We start from the raw sequence: 21,519 nt of genomic DNA on the forward strand, positions 1-21,519 counted from the left end.
TCCTGAGTTACACACCCAATGCAAATTTCCCAAATGTCCGATAAATTGAAATCTTCCCAGTCATTTGTCCGGCACAACATTTTCCTAACGGAATCCCTACTAGACACACACAATGCTCATTATACTCACCGAGGTTGGCCTGCAGGTTGGGGTTGACATACATGTCTCTGCTCCACTCCACCATGCATTTCAGAATGGACACCAAACACTCCAGACCCTTCTTACGCAGACTCAGCTCCTGCAATATGTCTCATGTTAACCGGTCTGTCACATCATTTACAGAGCTCAAAAATACTTCCTACCCCAGAGAAACAGCTAAACAACAGACAAAATCCAAGCATGATGTCAACATCTTTGAGGTAACCTGTAGAGGGGTCATCCCCAGCTCCTGGCCACTCCTCCCCATGGCAATCTTAGATAGATCGTTCACCAGCCGCTCAAAGATGTTTGCAGCGTTCAGGTCACAGTCGTAGTTTACGTAGATATCCACCACACACTGAGCATCTGGGGGTGAAGGGTTTTAAGATGGGGGGAGTGAAGATAAAAATTTGGTATATGTACGTTACCGTTCAAAAGTTTGGGGTCACTTAGAAATGTCCTTGTTTTCCATGAAAACATACATGAAATGAGTTGCAAAATGAATAGGAAATATAGTCAAGATGTTGACAAGGTTAAAAATAATCATTTTTAATTGAAATAATAATTGTGTCCTTCAAACTTGACTTTCGTCAAAGAATCCTTCATTTGCAGCTATGACAGCCTTGCAGACCGTTGGCATTCTAGTTGTCAATTTGTTGAGGTAATCTGAAGAGATTTCACCCCATGCCTCCTGAAGCACCTCCCACAAGTTGGATTGGCTTGATGGGCACTTCTTACGTAGCATACGGTCAAGCTGCTCCCACAACAGCTCAATCGTGTTGAGATCCGGTGACTGTGCTGGCCACTCCATTATAGACAGAATACCAGCTGACTGCTTCTTCCCTAAATAGTTATTGCATAGCTTGGAGCTGTGCTTTGGGTCATTGTCCTGTTGTAGGAGGAAATTGGCTCCAATTAAGTACCGTCAACAGGGTATGGCATGGCGTTGCAAAATGGAGTGATAGCCTTCCTTCTTCAAGATCCCTTTTACCCTGTACAAATCTCCCACTTTACCACCACCAAAGCATCCCCAGACCATCACATTGCCTCCACCACGCTTGACAGATGGCGTCAAGCACTCCTCCAGCATCTTTAATTTTTTTCTGTATCTCACGAATGTTCTTCTTTGTGATCCGAACATCTCAAACTTAAAACATTTTTCCTATCTTCCTCTGTCCAGTGTCTGTGTTCTTCTGCCCATCTTAATATTTTCTTCTTATTGGCCAGTCTGAGATATGTTTTTTTTCTTTGAAACTCTGCTCAGAAGGCCAGCATCCCGGAGTCGCCTCTTCACTGTTGACGTTGAGACTGGTGTTTTGCGGGTACTATTTAATGAAGCTGCCAGTTGAAGACTTGTGAGGCGTCTGTTTCTCAAACTAGACACTCTAATGTACTTGTCCTCTTGCTCAGTTGTGCACTGGGGCCTCCCACTCATCGTTCTATTCTGGTTAGAGCCAGTTTGCTCTGTTCTGTGAAGGGAGTAGTACACAGTGGTGTACATTTTGAGCCTGTAATCAAACCCACAAATGCTGATGCTCCAGATACTCAACTAGTCTAAAGGCCAGTTTTATTGCTTCTTTAATCAGAACAACAGTTTTCAGCTGTGCTAACATAATTACAAAAGGGTTTTCTAATGATAAATTAGCTTTTTTTAAATAATAAACTTGGATTAGCTAACACAACGTGCCATTGGAACACAGGAGTGAAGGTTGCTGATAATGGACCTCCGTACACCTATGTAGATATTCAATAAAAAAAAAACTGCCCTGTCCAGCTACAATAGTCATTTACAACATTAACAATGTCTACACTATAGTTCTGATCAATTTGATGTTATTTTAATGAACAAAAAAAGTGCTTTTCTTTCAAAAACAAGGACATGTCTAAGTGACCCCAAACTTTTGAACGGTAGTGTACATAAACAGCAATGCACACTAAATGTGTCCATCAGGCTTGTGTGTGTTTTTACCTGCACATATCCGTGTGAGGGTCTGAATGACCATCCACTTGTGTTCAAAGGAGCTGGATGATGTTTCCAGGATGGTCAGGAAAATCTCCCTGAAAAACACCTGGGAGAGGTAGGGACAGTGAGGGTGGGAGTGAGGGAATTAAAAGTGGTAAGTAGTTGCATCAGTAATTTTATTTTCCATTCTGTTGCCCATTTTGAATTGAGTATAAGGACTCAAAATCACAGATAAAATATATAAATCCTGTATCCCGAACCTCGATCTGCATCTTGAGGTGGACTTTAAAGTGGGAGAGCAGGGTGAGGAAGATGGCGAGGGAGAGCTCAAACACCTCGGGCACAGAGGACACCCCGTTCTTGGAGAGGGCCACACACAGGTACTGCTTGATGGCATTGACAAACATCTCGTGGGTGCGGAAGACAGGCCCTGCCCCCTGGAGCACAGACAGCAGCAGCTGCAGAGACACCACTTTGGAGCGCAGCTCATGAGACCTGAGGAGAGGGGGAGAGAGTAAGGGGAGAGAGAAGGAGTTAGACGGGGAGAGGAGACAGGAAAAGGCAATGAAGAGGGTAAATGAGAGTTGGAGAAAGGAGAGACGACAAGGACATGGGAAAGAGCCAAAGAAAGGGAGATTGTGGGAAGTGTAAATAAATATTCAACAGTTTAGTATATGAATGACTTGTACAGTTTATAGCCTTAGTACAATACAGTTATTTAGGTTTAAATTATAGCACGTCACTGTCGAATACGTTTGGATGCAGTGATCAGGCTCAGCTTTCATTTGCCTATTCAGACTCCTAGCCTTAGGGTTTTAGATTACAGCAACTGAAGAAGCCCAGTCACGAATGTAAAACCTCCAGCAAACCTGGGTATACTGATCTTTAAAACAGTCTATATACCAAGTGGAAGCTATTTACAGTGCCTTGAGAAAGTATTCACACCCTTTGACTTTTTCCACATTATGTTGTTACAGCCTGAATTTAAAATGGATTCAAGTTAAATGTTGTGTCACTGGCCTACACACAACACCCCATAATGTCAAAGTGGAATTATGTTTTTAGAAATGTTTACAAATGAAAAAACTGAAATGTCTTGAGTCAATAAGTACTCAACCCCTTTGTTATGGCAAGGCTAAATAAGATCAGGAGTAAAAATATGCATAACAAGTCACATAATACGTCGCATGGACTCACTCTGTGTGCAATAATAGTGTTCAACATGATTTTTGAATGACTACAATGATCTGTTAGGTCCCTCAGTTGAGCAGTATATTTCAAACACAGATTCAACCACAAAGACCAGGGGGGTTTCCAATGCCTCGCAAAGAAGGGAACCTATTGGTAGATCAGTAAAAATAATAAAAGCAGACATTGAATATTCCTTTGAGCATGGTGAAGTTATTAATTACACTTTGGATGGTGTATTAATACACCCAGTTACTACAAAGATACAGGTATTTTTCCCAACTCAGTTGCCGGAGGGGAAGGAAACCACTCAGGGATTTCACCATGAGGCCAATGGTGACTTTAAAAACCATTACACAGTTTAATGCTGTGATGGGAGAAAACTGAGGATGGATCAACAACATTGTAGTTACTCCACAATATTAACCTAAATGACAGAGTGAAAAGAAGGAAGCCTGTACAGAATACAAATATTCCAAAACATGCATCATGTTTGCAACAAGGCACTAAAGTAAAACTGATAAATATGTCCCACTTTTGTCCATGAATACAAAGCGTTATGTTTGGGGCAAATCCAACAACGCATCAATGAGTAACACTTCATATTCTCAAGCATGGGGGTGTCTGCATGGTGTTACGGGTATGCTGCACAGGCAAAATCCTAGAGGAAAACCTGGTTCAGTCTGCTTTCCACCAGACACTCGGAGACAAATTCACCTTTTAGCAGGGTTGACATACTTATCTAGTCGATATATTGTTTTATTTTGGATAAATATTTTTCTTCCACTTTGACATGAGTATTTTATGTCAATCATTGACAAAAAAAGACAATTAAATTCATTTGAATCCCACTTTATAACAAAATGTGAAAAAAGTCCAGGGGTGTTCATACTTTCTGAAGGCACTGTACATAGTATTGTGTAGAGAAAGCCAGGAGAAACTTTGAGTTGGATTAGGTGATGGGAACAAGGGAGGAGTTGTGCATTTGAACAGAGGGGAAACTGGGGCTGAAGGACAAGTGGATCATGTCTCACTTTGGGTCAGGGGGTCCGTCTGCCAGGGGCTTCATGGAGAGCTTGCAGAGGGAGCGGAAGACTAGGAAGGCGTCTTTCTGCAGAATGTGGGAGAAACGAGCAGTGTTCTGGCCACCCTGCATAGACTCTGCATCCTAAAGACAGAGAGCAAATAACTAAACAGAACAGGCTCAAACTATACAACGCAATTGTCAATGTATAACTAAACTACCAAAACTATGTATAATGCATAGGGGCAAAAATAATCACAAATCACTGTTTTCTCCCATAGAACCTTTGATGTGATCCATCCTCATTCCACGGATAAGAGCTAACTCACCAGGATGTCTGTAGAGGACACTGAACCACGGTCATCCATAATGCCGTTCATTTGGTTCGTATCTGTCCTGGGTCTAGGGGGCGCCACCATGGTCTGCTCAGGCAGATGATCCCCTTCTGTGTGGAGAGGTGGAAAAGTCCAGTCAGATACAGGTGTGTAAATGATAGACCAAGACAAGCCCTGATTAACAAACTCTGTCCAATCACACCACCTATGGTTACAACCAATGACTAACCCGGTGCGGTCTGGGGCTGTGGCTCTGGTTCAGGTGCTGGAGCCACTTCCTCTTCCACCTCACTCGTTGGTTGCTCTGTTGGCTTTGAATCAACTTCTGGTTTCTCCTCCTCTCCTACTTCTGATTTCTCCCCCTGCCCCACCTCATGCCCTTCCTCGACTGGCTGTTTTACTGTTGTTGGGGTCTCTGAAACTGGATCTTCAAAAACTGTTGATGAGAAAAGAACGTGTCAAATGAATGAGGATGATGTAGGCTTCCGAAATGTCATGCAATAGAAGCATTTGATCGACGCCAAGTATAAATATACTCAAAGCCAATACCTGGAGGTGGTGTCTCCTCCCTTTTCTCCTCTGTAACAGCCACATCCTCCTCAGTCCTGCACTCCTCTGGTTGGCCATTGACGGAGGGTGTGTCTGAGGCCAGGGGCGTGGTATGGAGGTCTGGGGTGCTGGCCGCAGGAGAGGGGGTCCCGCTTAAGTCTAGGGTGCGGTCTGACCGGGGGGAACCACACATCCGCCCAGGGGAAGTGGAAGGGTTCTGATGGGGCAAACACAGTCTATCCTTCTCCTGCTCGTGAGACTCCAGAGCCTGTATAGATGCAGGGAGATGGACAGACAGGTCATGATCAATAAAACTAGCCGGAACACCAAACAACATGTAAATAACAGCCAATGAACAAGTCAGCCAGTCGGCTAGGAGACAGACAGTTAACACACTGACAAATACACTTATGGAGAAATTATTGAGACACAAGGAAGGTCTCCATTTCCAGACAATCAAGATTTTCTTTAATCTCCATTACTCAATCAGCTTGCTTTAAGAGGATACAGACCAGGGTCTAAGACGGAGTCGAGCGCTTTGTTTAGATGACTGCATGTATGAACAAGTAAATATGAGAGTGAACTGGGCTGGTCTGGACAGTATACTGACCGCCTGTGTCTCCATGCGGGTGAAGATCACATTGAGCATCTGTGTGAGCGTGGCCTTGGCGGTGGTCTGATTGATGAGGTTGCGGCTGGCCAGGTAGATGTTGTAACAGGTACGCACAGTCAGTAGAACAGTCCCCTCGTGGATCTCAATGTGAGGGGAGGTTACTGCAGTCAGGAGAGCCTGGAGGAGAACAGGAGGGGGGGGGTCAGAACAGTCAGGGGAAATAGAAGAAAATCATGTCTTGCACTACCTTTGTGAATTATAGATGTTCAAATACGGTAGGAAGACTGGTCAGTCCAATAAAACCTGTTATCAACAGTGACAATACTGGTGGCTTGTGTGAACAAGACAGACTTTGGACCCTCAACTTTGGAGTTCCACTATGTGAAACTTAAATGAGCTCTGGTTATGCATCACGCATTCTGTACAGCCATAAAAGACAGATTTGCCTCCGGATATACCTGTAGTATCACAGTGGGGAATGGGAGGTGGGAAATAATGGGCAGCAATTTGTCCTGAGAGGCAACTAGGCTATATATGGTACATCGGTATAAATATGAGGCTATAAATAAAGGAAAGGTTTAAGATGAATGGAGTCCCTGACAAACTCACCTTAATAATTTGCAGCTGCACCCCCTCGTCTGTCTGTGGGCCCTGGAAACAGTTACAGATGGTCTCCACCAGCCGGTCGATGAGCCTCTTCCCTGGAGCACTACTGTCAGGGGCGTTGCCTGTGATGTGGCCATACGCAATGAGCTTCTGCAACAGGGGGGAAAGGAGAGATGAGAGATTGCGGAGAATGTATACATCTCTGATATTTAGGAGCACAACTCCGAGGAGTTGCACAACAGGGGTAACAACATTTGAACTTCTCCAACCAGTGGCACTTACAAGTAGGGACTTAAAATTACCTTCCACCCACAATTGAGTCCCAGCTCCCTCTCACAATTACACGGGCGTGTGCATACTTTAATGTGTAAACTTGAGGACCTGTAGGGCTGGGAATGGCCAGGGATGATACAATATCATCACGATACTTAGGTACCAACACGATATGTATTTTCGATTCTCATGATTCTATATACATTTGGGGACCCGAGTGGCGCAGTGGTCTAAGGCACTGCATCTCAGTGCTAAAGGCGTCACAACAGACCCTGGTTCGATCCCAGGCTGTATCACAACCGGCCGTGATCAGGAGTCCCATAGGGCGGCGCACAATTGGACCAGCATCGTCCGGGTTAGGGGAGGGTTTGGCCGTCATTGTAAAATAAGAATTTGTTCTGAACTGACTTGTCTAGTTAAATTAAATTTTAAAAATAATATGTATTGCGATTTGATACTGTAGTTGGGGCTCGGGGGCAGTATTGAGACATTTTGAAAAAAATATGTGCCCATTTTTAACTGCCTCCTACACCAACTCAGAAGCTAGGATATGCATATTATTAACACATTCGGATAGAAAAAACTCTGAATTTTCTAAAACAGTTTGAATGGTGTCTGTAAGTATAACAAAACTCATATTGCAGGCAAAAACCTGTGAAAAATAGATCCAAAAAAATGTGAATTCTGTGACTGTACTATTTAGTGTCATTGTTTTATAGATACCATAGTGAGAAAGGATTCATTTCGCAACACCTACGGCTTCCACTAGATGTCAACGATCTTTATAAAGTTGTTTGAAGCGTCTATGATAAACAGAGAGCAAATTAGAATCCAAGGAAGTTGACATGTCATCACTTCATTTTTTTACGCCTGCGCATAAATCTGAGAAACGTGAGTTTGTCATCATTTTTTATCTAGACATAGGATAGGTTGTGTGAAAATATTACTGATGTTTAACGTTAAAAATGGACCAAAAGATTAATGCTAAACAACATTTGACATGTTTGAACGGACATAAATAGATTATTTACTAGGTTTTTTTTTAGCTTTTCGGCGTGATTTTACCAGTCCCCCACCACGTTTTGTGGGAGCATAATGAACGCTAAGTACTTGGTGTTATTTGGACATAAATTATGAACTTTGTCAAAAGAAACCACATTTGTTCCGGACCTGGAATGCCTTCCGGACCTGGGATCCTGCCTTCTGATGGAGATAATCAAAGGTAAGGGGGTATTTACAATGTTATTATCGATTTTAGATGATGCTAACTGTATAGCATAGCCTGTTGTTCTTAGCATAGCACCCCGTTTATTGCAAAATGTGATTTCCCAGTAAAGTTATTTTGAGATCTGGCCATTCGGTAGCAATTACGAGATGATAATATATTATTCTTTGAATGACAATATTATAATTTACCAATGTTTTCGAATAGTAATTTTGTTATGTTCACCGGAAGCATTTCAGAGAAGAAAAAAATCTGAATTTCACGCTACTGTAAAATGCTGTTTTTGGATATAAATATGAACTTGATGGAACAAAAAATGCATGTATTGTATAACATAATGTCCTAGGAGTGTCATCTGATGGAGATTGACAAAAGTTAGTGCATAATTCAAGCTGGTTTCTGCTTTTGGTGACGCCTGACCTTGAATTGAAAATGGATGTTTGTACTTTTGTGGATATGTACTGTCCTAACATAATCTAACTTTATGCTTTTGCCGTAAAGCCTCTGAAAATCGAACAATGTGGTTAGATTAAGGAGATGTTTATCATTTAAATTGTGTAAAATAGTTGATTGTTTGAGAAATTGAAATTATTAGATTTTTGATGTTTTGAATTTCCAGCCTTGTTAGCAATCCCGGCTCGGGGTTCATTGCTAACCTGTAGCCCCAACAGGTTAATTGCAAATCCATGTTAAACATATTTGATCAGACATGGAAATAAAAGTGCTGAAAACAAAGTGGCTCCATATTTTAAAAGGATGGAGAACAAGCTGTGAAGGAAAAATACTGCAGTTTTGATGCAGGTACAGCCAACTAGCTCAAAAATAATATTGTGACACTGTCAAAACGATACAATATACAGTGCCTTCAGACCCCTTGACTTTTTCTACATGTTGTTATGTTACAGTCTTACTCTAAAATGTATTAAATAAAAAAACATCCTCAACAATCTACACACAATACTGCACAGGTTTTTGGAAATGTTTTTACATAAGTAATCTGACCCTGCTATGAGACTCGAAATTGAGGTCAGGTGCATCCTGTTTCCATTGATCATCACTGAGATGTTTCTACAACTTGGAGTCCACCTGTGGTAAATTAAATTGAATGGACATGATTTGGAAACGCACACTCCTGTCTATATAAGGTCCCACAGTTGACAGTGCATGTCAGAGCAAAAACCAAGCCATGAGGTTGAAGGAATTGTCCGTAGAGCTCCGAGACACAGATCTGGAGAAGGGTACCAGAAACATTTCTGCAGCATTGAAGGTCCCCAAGAACACAGTGGCCGCCATCATTCTTAACTTCTTATGGCTTGGGGGCAGTATTTCGACATCTGGATGAGAAGCATGCTAGGATATACATATAATTGGTAGATTTGGATAGAAAACACTCTAAAGTTTCCAAAACTGTTAAAATAATGTCTGTGAGTATAACAGAACTGATATGGAAGGCGAAAACCTGAGGAAAATCCATCAGGGAAGTGGGATTTTTTTGATGTGGGCATTTTCAATTGAATGCCTATAGAGTATCTAATGGGTTAGGACCCAGATTGCAGTTCCTATGGCTTCCACTAGATGTCAACAGTCTTTAGACATTGTTACAGGCTTGTTTTCTGAAAAATAAAGAAGAATGAGACCTTTCTGTCAGTGGACTGAGGAAGATTGCAGAGCTGGTTTGCGCGCGTGACCGATTACGCGCCCTTTGTTGTTTTTCCTTTCTATTGAATACGCTATTGTCCGGTTGAAATATTATCGATTATTTAAACAATTGACAGCCTGAGGATTAATTATAAACATCGTTTGACATGTTTTCACGAACTTTACCGGTACTATTAGGATGTATTCGTCTGCATGTTTTGACCGCCTTTGGGCCAGTGGATTACTGAACAAAACGCGCCAACAAAACAGAGTTTTTGGGATATAAAGAGGGACTTTATCGAACAAAACAAACATTTATTGTGTAGCTGGGACTCTTGTGACTGCAACCATATGAAGATCTTCAAAGGTACGTGATTAATTTTATCTCTATTTCTGACTTTTGTAATTCCTTTACTTGGTTGTAAAATGTTTGTATGCTTTTGTAAGCGGGGCGCTGTCCTCAGATAATCGCATGGTATGCTTTCGTCGTAAAGCCTTTTTGAAATCTGACAAAGCGGCTGGATTAACAATAAATTAATCTTTAAGCCGATGTATAACACTTGTATTTTTTATGAATGTTTATTATGACTATTTCTGTATTTTGAATTTGGCGCTCTGCAATTTCACCGGATGTTGTTGAGGTGAGTCGCTAGCGGAACGCCTGCGCCAGAAAAGTTAAACGGATAAAGTTTGGAACCACCAAGACACTTCCTAGTGCTGGCCGCCCGTCCAAACTGAGCAATCGGGGGAGAAGGGCCAAGAACCCGATGATCACTGACAGAGCTCTAGAGTTCCTCTGTGGAGATGGGAGAACCTTCCAGAAGGACAAACATCTCTGCAGCACTCCACCAATCAGGCCTTTATGGTAGAGTGACCAGACTAAAACCACTCCCAAGTAAAAGGCACATGACAGCCCGCTTGGAGTTGGCCAAAAGGCACAAAGACTCTGACCATGAGAAACAAGATTCTCTGGCCTGAATGCCAAGTGTCACGTCTGGAAGAAACCTGTCACCATCCCTATGGTGAAGCATGGTGGTGGCAGCATTATACTCTGGGGATGTTTTTCAGCGGCAGGGATTGGGAGACTAGTCAGGATCGAGGCAAAGATGAACGGAGCAAAGTACAGAGAGATCCTTGATGAATACCTGCTCAAGCGCTCAGGACCTCAGACCCAGCCAGAGACTGGACTTGAACCCGATCGAACATCTCTGGAGAGACCTGAAAATAGCTGTGCAGCAACGTTCCCCATCCAACCTGACAGAACTTGAGAGGATGTGCAGAGAAGAATGGGAGAAACTCCCCAAAGACAGGTATGCCAATCTTGTAGCGTCATATCCAAGAAGACTAAGCTGTAATCGCTGCAGAAGGTGCTTCAACAAAGTACTGAATAAAGAGTCTGAATACTTATGTAAATGTCATTTCAGTTATTTTTTTATAAATTAGCAAAAAAAAACTGAAAATTTGTTTTTGCTTTGTCATTATGGGGTATTGTGTGTAGATTGAGGGGGGGGGGACTATTACCGTAAATTCCGGACTATAAGCCGCAACTTTTTTCCCACGCTTTGAACCTCGCGGCTTAAACAATGATGCGGCTAAAAATTGATTTTTCCCGCTTACAATTTTTTTTTCTCCAAAAAACAAAACATTCTGTGACGTGCTCAGTTTTTTGGCGGCATGAAGCTTTCATTAGACCAATGAAATTGCCGAACGGGTTAAGGTCAAACAACTTTTTTGTTTACTGTTTAGATTAAATCGAGCGCTCTCAAACTTCCCATCATTCTGATTACGGTAGTCATTTTGTCACCCTCATCATGGCAAAGACACGGAGAAATGCATATGATGCAGCTTTCAAGTTGAAGGCGATTGATCTGGCTGTTGGAAAAGGAAATAGAGCTGCTGCACGGGAGCTTGGTCTTAATGAGTCGATAAGACGTTGGAAACAGCAGCGTGAGGAATTGACTCAGTGCAAAAAGACAACTAAAGCTTACTGCAAATGTTTTATTTTTTGTTACAAGCCGTGTTTCGTTAAAGCCTATTTATTTTTGTTACAAGCCGTGTTTCGTTAAAGCCTATTTATTTTTGTTACAAGCCGTGTTTCGTTAAAGCCCGTGTAAAGTTAATTTGTTTCACTGTACCGGTAGGCACCTGCGGCTTATAGACATGTGCGGCTTATTTATGTTCAAAAATAATATTATTTTTTACATTTTCAGTGGGTGCGGCTTATATTCAGGTGCGCTTAATAGTCCGGAAATTACGGTATATCAATTTTAGAATAAGGCTGTAACCTAACAAGGGATCGGAATACTTTCCGAAGGCACTGTATCATCCAAAATAATATCCCAATGTAACTTCTTCCCCCATCACTACATACCTGTAAGCAGTCCAACGAGGTGCTGACAATGCGTGGGGACTTAGATTGACAGGCAAGCTCAAAAGGTAGCACATATTTGTCAGCCTCAATGTAGTTTGCTCGGGGCGGGACCACAGTGCCATCTCTGCAGGCCAAAGGAAAGGTAAATGAGAACAGGAACTATAATCTTAATATTTATGCACTGTAAGTTGCTCTGGATAAGAACGTCTGAAAAATGACTAAAATGTTAATGTAATACAGATTAAATCATGCAGGCCTCAGGACATTACTAACTTAAAAAGCACTAATAACAGTGGTGACTGCTTAATAGGTGCATAAAACCAATCACTTGCCCATGAAATATAAATATAAAAGATGGAAAGGGGTTGGAACTTACTTTTGCTTCTCAAGCTCGATTTTAATTTCATCTGTGAAGACAAAAGGAACAAGATTAGCGATGTCCGAACATTTACCTTAAAGCGACAATCCGCAGCTAAACAAAGTGTACACCCTGCCTCAGTTTTAGTAAAACGCTGAGGGATGGGCCTGGAGAAATGTAACCACTCAAACTCAAAGACAGAGCTATGGATGCAAGGACTGACCATCCAAGATATCAAAATGATTGTTTAAGGCATGTTTTGATTGTTTACGTTTACAATGTTTACAAACATTGGCATAAACCAGGCTTATATTTTGGGTTCTGGTGGGGTACGACAGTTCAACTAAGCTCATGAGGCATTCATAATTCATATTCAAGAATCAATGTGTATATACACTACCATACAAAAGTTTGGGGTCACTTAGAAATGTCCTTGTTTTTGAAAGAAAATAAAAAAGTTTTGTTCATTAATATAACATCAAATTGATCAGAAATACAGTGTAGACATTGTTAGCCTCTATGGGCTAGGTGGGACGCTTGCGTCCCACCTACGTAACAGCCACTGGCAGCCTGTGGCGCGATTTTCAAAACCTTAAAAATCCTATTACTTCAATTTCTCAAACATATGACTATTTTACAGCTATTTAAAGACAAGACTCTCGTTAATCTAACCACACTGTCTGATTTCAAAAAGGCTTTACAACGAAAGCAAAACATTAGATTATGTCAGCAGAGTACCAAGCCAGAAATAATCAGACACCCATTTTTCAAGCCAGCATATAATGTCACCAAAACCCAGAAGACAGCTAAATGCAGCACTCACCTTTGATGATCTTCATCAGATGACAACCCTAGGACATTATGTTATACAATACATGCATGTTTTGTTCAATCAAGTTCATATTTATATCAAAAACCAGCTTTTTACATTAGCATGTGACGTTCAGAACTAGCATACCCCCCGCAAACTTCCGGGGAATTCGCTAACATTTTACTAAATTACTCACGATAAACTTTCACAAAAAGCACAACAATTATTTTAAGAATGATAGATACAGACCTCCTCTATGCACTCGATATGTCCAATTTTAAAATAGCTTTTTGGTGAAAGCACATTTTGCAATATTCTAAGTACATAGCCCAGGCATCACGGGCTCGCTATTTAGACACCCGGCAAGTTTAGCACTCACCATAATCATATTTACTATTATAAAAGTTTGATTACCTTTTGTTGTCTTCGTCAGAATGCACACCCAGGACTGCTACTTCAATAACAAATGTTGGTTTGGTCCAAAATAATCCATCGTTATATCCGAATAGCGGCGTTTTGTTCGTGCGTTCCAGACACTATCCGAAATGGTAAAGAAGTGTCGCGCGCATGGCGCAATTCGTGACAATAAAATTCTAAATATTCCATTACCGTACTTCGAAGCATGTCAACCGCTGTTTAAAATCAATTTTTACGCCATTTTTCTCGTGAAAAGCGATAATATTCCGACAGGGAATCTCCTTTTCGGCAAACAGAGGAAAAAAAATCACAAAGGCGGGAGCGGTCGGGTCACGCGCATAAGCCCAGAGTCCCTTGATCGGCCACTTGAGAAAGGCGATAATGTGTTTCAGCCTGGGGCTGGAATGACGACATTCTGTTTTTTCCCGGGCTCTGAGCGCCTATGGACGACGTGGGAAGTGTCACGTTAGAGCAGAGATCCTTAGTAAAAGATAGAGATGGAAAAGAAGTTCAAGAAATGGTCAGACAGGCCACTTCCTGTAAAGGAATCGCTCAGGTTTTGACCTGCCATTTGAGTTCTGTTATACTCACAGACACCATTCAAACAGTTTTAGAAAATTTAGGGTGTTTTCTATCCATATGTAATAAGTATATGCATATTCTAGTTACTGGGTAGGAGTGGTAACCAGATTAAATCGGGTATGTTTTTTATCCAGCCGTGTCAATACTGCCCCCTAGCCCTAACAGGTTTTAACGGCAGATTTTTTACGGAATATCTACATAGACGTACAGAGGCCCGTTATCAGCAACCATCACTCCTGTGTTCCAATGGCACGTTGTGTTAGCTAATCCAGGTTTATCATTTTAAAAAGGCTAATTGATCTTTAGAAAACCCTTTTGCAATTATGTTAGCACAGCTGAAAACTGTTGTTCTGATTAAAGAAGCAATAAAACTGGCCTTCTTAAGACTAGTTGAGTATCTGGAGCATCAGCATTTGTGGGTTCGATTACAGGCTCAAAATGGCCAGAAACAAATAACTTTTCTTCTGAAACTCGTCAGTCTATTCTTGTTCTGAGAAATGAAGGCTATTTCATGCGAGAAATTACTCGCTTGCAGCCTATCAAGCTAGCTTGAACACAACCCGCGACTTGTTTAGCCATTGTGGCTGGAACTGCGGATTGTCCCGGGCTTGTGGCTGTCTAGACCCCTGCTTTTTGTTGTTGTTGTTGTTGTTTTCAGTCTTCCCTGTGACCTGCCCTGTCTGGAACTGCAAGGAGTAACAGCATAACCTACGTTGTTACCATGACAAAGACCAAAACCGGTGGGAGTACCGTTGAGGAGAGTGGTGTCAATCACAGGTGAAGGATCTTTTAAACTTACAAAAACAGTTCTACAAGCAGTTGTTACAACAAGAAAATAACTTCCAGCATCTTGTCCAAATACTGATGACATCAACTAATAAAAGAATGGACGACCTGACCAGAGGACCAGGACCTGAAGAACAGTTCACAGTTCTCCCAGGGTCAGCTTGATGAGTTTAAACAGGACAACGGCAAGAAGACAGCACTTATTTAGAGAGCACATCAGTTCTGTATGTGAATTCATTATAACAATGACAGAGAAATGAGACTTATGTGGATGATGTTAAAAATATTTGTTGACGTGATTAATAAAAAGCATCCAGACGCTGCACTTGATGAATTGCTTCCTCCAATTATTGATAAACACGCACCTGTTAAGAACCTGACTAAAATCTGTTTAAGGCTCCATGGATTGATGAGGAATTGAAAAACTGTATGGTTGAAAGAGACGGGGCTAAAGGAGTGGCTAAAAAGTCTGGCTGCACATCTGACTGGCTGACTTACTGCAAATTGAGAAATTATGTGACTAAACTCAAAAAGAAGAAGAAACTGTATTATGAAGCCAAGATCAATGATATGAAAAATTGTAATTACTTTAAATGAAATTAAGGGCAGAAACTCCATCTTTCATCGAATCAGATGGTTTTGTGATGAATAAGCCATTTGATGTCGGCGATTATTTCATTGGCAAAGTGGGAAAACTTCGGCAGGAAATGCTAACAACGAACCATCATAGTCACTCATACTTAAATGAAAACGAAATCTCCAAAATATTGTTACTTTTTAAACAAAGGAATATTATAATTAATTAATTTAGAATATCTAAAATAGGCTTTTATATCTACGTTTTTTTATATAATTCTAAATTAATTAATAATAATAATATTCCTTTGTTTAAAAAGTAACAATATTTTGGAGATTTCGTTTTCATTTAACCTAGAGTGAGCGAGAAAAAGGCAATTCTTGAACATGGGGTGAGACATTCTCACTAATTTGTAAATAAAGCCCGTTTGTTATTTAGAATTCTTTATTTACGGAGAAACCTAACTTGATTATTTAGCAGACATCACTTGCTTATAGCTGGCTTGATGAAAACGAAATCCATTTAGTCTGTTCTCTGGTCGCAATGTCATTTTTTTAGATAACACAGTTACCATTCAAAAACCAGCTGTTTAAGGGTGGAGTTTTGGGCGGGGTGAGGAAAGGTGTGACTTTCAGGTTACAATATGCTTGCTATAAGTATACAGCAGATCGCCGATTGTCCTCACTTTGATTATGCTGTACAACATACTGTAGCACTATGACCAGGATCTCTATTCATTTATTAACTGAGCATAGGGCTTTAAGGAGGATCGGAAAATCTACTGGAGATATTTCAAAAATATTGGTAGACTTGGGGATTTTGGTAACGGACAGTGCTATTCGCAAACACTATCATCAGATGCCCGTTTTACGCCAAACTCGAAAGCCCAGGAAAATAAACAGGTACAGTAGGCGACAATACTGTAAAGTAGGCAAAAAATGCTAAAAATAACAATTAAATAAATCGACTGTTGGTCTTTACTGTATGCTGCACATTTTTACATTGCATTAAATTTCCATCGACTCACTGATGAATGAAGACGATGAGCGGTCGGCAAAGGCAATCTGGAATCTGCTGGCATCACGGCACAACATCAACATCGCTCTAATCACAGTCAGAAGAGAGTTGAAGAAACTTGCGTGGACTTTTGGAAAGGCTCGGTAAGAAAATGTTTTATATATATTGCTCAAAAAAATAAAGGGAACACTTAAACAGCTTTAGCTTTTTGGTGAAAGCACATTTTGCAATATTCTAAGTACATAGCCCAGCCATCACGGGCTAGCTATTTAGACACCCAGCAAGTTTAGCCTTCACCAAAATCAGATTTACTATAACAAAAATGTTATTACCTTTGCTGTTCTTCGTCAGAATGCACTCCCAGGACTTCTACTTCAATAACAAATGTTGGTTTGGTCCCAAATAATCCATCGTTATATCCAAACAGCGGCGTTTTGTTCGTGCGTTCTAGACACTATCCGAAATGGTAAATCAGGGTTACGAGCATGGCGCATTTCGTGACAAAAAAATTCAAAATATTCCATTTCCGTACTTCGAAGCATGTCAACCGCTGTTTAAAATCAATTTTTATGCAATTTTTATCTCGTAAAAAAGCGATAATATTCCGACCGGGAATCTGCGTTTCGGTAAATAGAGGAAAAAAAAGAAAGACGGGGGCAACCAGTGCACGCGCCTAAGCCCACTGTCCCCTGATCGGCCACTTGACAAAGGCGATAATGTGTTTCAGCCTGGGGCTGGAATGACGACATTCAGCTTTTTCCCGGGCTCTGAGAGCCTATGGGAGCCGTGGGAAGTGTCACGTTACCGCAGAGATCCTTTGTTTTGGAAAGAGATGTCAAAGAAAGCCAATAAATGGTCAGACAGGCCACTTCCTGTAAAGGAATCTCTCAGGTTTTTGCCTGCCATATGAGTTCTGTTATACTCACAGACACCATTCAAACAGTTTTAGAAACTTTAGGGTGTTTTCTATCCATATCTAATAAGTATATACATATTATAGTTACTGGGTAGGAGTAGTAACCAGATTAAATCGGGTGCGTTTTTTATCCGGCGGTGTAAATACTGCCCCCTAGCCCTAAGAGGTTAATAACATGGATTTCTAAATTTATTTTGCGACGCTCGCGCACGCGACGTGTCCGGTCTGGTCAGCATGTAAGACTAACATATTCCTCTCAATTGTACATTTTTTGCTTGACTCGTTATGACATTAGAATTACTTACATTTGCTTCCACCGTAATGTTTTTGTCAGACATCTTTGCTTAAGAAAGTCACCAGCGACAGGTGGCATAACGTCAAATTCGTCATAGGAACCACTCAATATGATTGTTCACATAAAAATCTTGGGACCCAAAAGCATAATGAGTGCTCTAACTCCACCCTGCTGTGGTCTGGAGCAATGAAGCCGTGACGCTGGGTACCTCTAAGTCCCGCGGCATAAACTCACAACTTTTAAAGGAGGAACCACTATGTGTTATGGCATTTCAACCTCGGCCATATCGTTGATTCAGAGCTATCTAATAGAACTCAGAGGGTTTTCTTTAATGGAAGCTTCTCTAATGTCATATATGTCATTGAAAATAAATATATATGTATATAAATAAAAAAATTAAAAAGGTCTTCCTTTATTTAACTAGGCATGTCAGTTAAAAACAAATTCTTATTTACAATGACAGCCAACACCGGCCAAAACTGGACGACGTTGGGCAATTGTGCGTCGCTCTATGGGACTCCCAATCACGGCCGGATGTGATACAGCCTGGATTCGAACTAGGGACCGTAGTGACGCCTCTTGCACTGAGATGCAGTGCCTTAGACCGCTGCGCCACTCAGGAGCCTCAGTGTGGTGTACCGTAGGGCAGCTCTCTAGGCCCTCTACTCTTTTCTATTTTTACCAATGACTTGCCATTGGCATTAAACAAAGCATGTGTGTCCATGTAGGCTGATGATTCAGCCATACACTCATCAGCAACCACAGCTAATGAAGTCACTGAAACCCTTAAAGAGTTGCAGTCTGTTTTGGAATGGGTGGCCAGTAATAAACTGGTCCTTAACATCTCTTAACCTAAGAGCATTGTATTTGGTACAAATCATTCCTTAAGTTCTGGACCTCAGCAGAATCTGGTCATGAATGGTGTGGCTGATGACCAAGTTGAAGACACTAAATTACTTGGTATTACCTAAGTTTGTAAACTGTCATGGTCAAAGTATATAGATTCAATGGTTGTAAAGATCGGGAGAGGTCTGTCCGTAATAAAGAGGTGCTCTGCTTTTTTGACACCACACTCCACAAAGCAAATCCAGCAGGCTCTAGTTTATCTTAATTATTGTCCAGTCATAAGGTCAAGTGCTGCAAAGAAAGACCTAGTTAAGCTGCAGCTGGTCCAGAAGAGAGTGTATATCTTGCTCTACATTGTAATCAGAGGGATGATATTAATACTATGCATGCCAGTAGGGTTGCAAAATGTGTGTACCAGTTCAGGACACATCACCATGAAGAGAATGACATTCATAAGAACGCATTTCTATATAGTACAGATCAAGGACCCATGATGACATTCTGTTACCAGGTTTTGATCCACTTCTGTTACTGTAGTTCAATAACTAAAAGACATCATATCGTAGCTGACACCACATTCTTTCTGCAGACATATTTCAATCTTAATTCGGAGTAGATAATTTAGAGTTTTTGGAGAACGTGGTCACATAAAAAAACAGAATGAGATTTTATTGTTATTCTGTTACCCAACTTTCTACCTGCACTGTTCCTCAAGTAAATGTGTTTTAGTAAAATGTTCAGTGGCAATTATTAAAAGTAGACTTGAGCATGATTTGTTAAACTTTCCAATTAATGGTTTTTGGTTGGCATACATTGAAAAAAGAAAAAGTGGGTCCCAGCGCCACTCTGTTATGGTGGAATTTCCCCCAGCTAACTTGCCTACATGTTCTGAAATACATTTTAACTTTTAGAAAGATAAGCTTGAAATAGGCATGGTATAATTGACTCAACAACCAAAACACGTACCTGTTCAGGTTTCCTAACGAACCAGAAAATCAACAGTTCTTTCTGGTTGTTTTTGTCAAAGTTAGCTAGCCAACTCACTGATCTTGCTTTGTACTATACCCCTCAGAAGTGTCTCCTCTGTGACTCAATTCATTTCAGTAGCATAGAAATGACAGTATCTACATACCCATTTATACAGTTACATTAGCAAAAACAAATCAAACGGACTTCAAACAATTGAGATTATGGTGTTAGGCGAACTTAAATTAAAGTAGGCCTACACTCCCCCCACCGCAAAACCCATAAACCTCTAGCTAATGACCAGACACAATCGTATCCCCTTGATATTGATATGTCAAAGTTGTGACATAAGGGCCTGTGCTCATAACAGCTCTGTCGAAACAGGCCTAAATGCACCAGTCAACGTCACAATTTTGCTTATGTATTAGGCCTAAGCATTAGCATACAAGGCCAGATGTGATCAAGGGCTGTATCACACACATCCAGATGACCAACTGCTGCTATACCCAAGGACTCCACATACAGATATTCTTGGCAACTGCTGACACACAAAGTTGTTCTCAAGGCAAGGCATGCCTAACAGCAGAACAGGGAGCATAGACTATGGACTGAGGAAATAGCCTACGGCAGTTATCTCAACTGCAGCTTGACCCTGTGCCCCTCAACTGTGTGTCTGTGTGCTCTCTGGGGGTGGGGGGGACATTTCCGTTGTTACTATGGACAATTAAGTTGTATTGTACATGTGAAAACTTCTTAATCAGAAAGGGGAAAAAAAAAGATGCCCTCAATCTCCCAAGGCTCATCTGGGATCCACAAACATTCCATTACCTGTGGGATCTATAAACATTACATTATATGTGGAAGCAGCATTATAATTATTGCACCACTGGACACCTCCAGTCGCTCATCTCCCCTTTAAAATATAATCAGGATATACAACTTGTGCAATAGTCTAAATGTCACAACCTAGGATACATTACAGTGCAGTAAAGCGCAAATGAACAAACTATGGTGCCAGACAGTGTCTGTTGGAAGTGGAACCCCCCCCCCCCCCCCCAGGACATTTAGCCTAATTGCTCGATGGCATGTGTGTGCGTACACAAACTAGGGGGAACCACAGTCCATTGGCCACTCAGTTTGTGAAAAAGAGTGGCTAATATTTGTCAGAGGAGGATAAAGATTCATTGTGGCACTCTCATTATAACATGTTATCAGATTAACAATGCTCATTATAACAAAGAACTTGGGCAATGAAGTGTAGCGGTGACAGGCAGGTTCTCCCAACACCACTCCAAACCAGGATGAACGCAACATCTATGCCAACGAGAAGTATGCAATGAATAGACTAGAGCCTAAGTAAACTGTTTAGTGTACCAAATATGATAGTCTATGAATGGGCTGGGTAATGTAAATATGGAGAGATTCATTTAAAGGGAGCAAAGTCAACATTTACCCACCTGATGAATCTGGAGCTACTTCAGTATGGGGTTACCTGTCTGTGACAATGTGTCGCCTGGAATCTAAGTGGTGAATAGGAAACCATTGCTTGTCTACCTGCCATGAATCATAAATAATGTACAGTGCAGGACCGGGTCAAAGCGCAAACTTATTTCCATCTCAAAATAAATGAGGGAGTGACTGGACAATAGGCTTCAAAGTTCCCGGAAGTATGCCATCACCCAACTGGAATTTCTGGTAGCTTTAAACATCGAGCTAGAAATTCTTCTAGATTAGACCAATGATGGGTTTACACACATCACTGGGTTAGACCCTGCTCAAGAACCTCGTGTTTTTTTGGACAACAGCAACTATGGTCATTATTACTGCTAGTTCAGAACGGCATTCAACTACAGTAAAATACACACGTGTACTCATTAACAGTAAAAATGTACAGCTGCCATGTCTCCAACATGTTTACAATTTAGCAGTATTTATCAACAACAACAAAAAACACAGAACAAAAGCAATGCGTGGGTGTGTAAAACTATCCCTCCACTGCTCAGTGGAAAATAGACGTCAGAATAT

The 21,519-nt window shown here is 41.1% G+C and overlaps 1 protein-coding gene across 2 annotated transcripts in view; it reads right to left on the bottom strand.

Annotated features, from left to right (window-relative positions):
• LOC106572111 (ADP-ribosylation factor guanine nucleotide-exchange factor 2 (brefeldin A-inhibited)) overlaps nt 1-21,519 on the bottom strand; it is a 37,951-nt gene that overhangs the window by 15,605 nt on the left and 827 nt on the right. For both annotated transcript variants that reach the window (XM_014145962.2, XM_014145961.2), the window contains exons 2-13: nt 12,300-12,330; nt 11,924-12,047; nt 6,420-6,566; nt 5,808-5,987; nt 5,198-5,465; nt 4,878-5,084; nt 4,643-4,758; nt 4,324-4,457; nt 2,362-2,596; nt 2,108-2,207; nt 365-504; nt 130-238 (exon numbers count right to left, since the gene is read on the bottom strand). In XM_014145962.2, the coding sequence (XP_014001437.1) occupies nt 130-238; nt 365-504; nt 2,108-2,207; nt 2,362-2,596; nt 4,324-4,457; nt 4,643-4,758; nt 4,878-5,084; nt 5,198-5,465; nt 5,808-5,987; nt 6,420-6,566; nt 11,924-12,047; nt 12,300-12,330 (1,791 nt within the window). The remainder of the gene's footprint in view (nt 1-129; nt 239-364; nt 505-2,107; nt 2,208-2,361; nt 2,597-4,323; nt 4,458-4,642; nt 4,759-4,877; nt 5,085-5,197; nt 5,466-5,807; nt 5,988-6,419; nt 6,567-11,923; nt 12,048-12,299; nt 12,331-21,519) is intronic.

The sequence above is a fragment of the Salmo salar genome, chromosome ssa15 (assembly GCF_905237065.1).
Source record: "Salmo salar chromosome ssa15, Ssal_v3.1, whole genome shotgun sequence".
NCBI classification, from domain to species: Eukaryota; Metazoa; Chordata; class Actinopteri; order Salmoniformes; family Salmonidae; genus Salmo; species Salmo salar.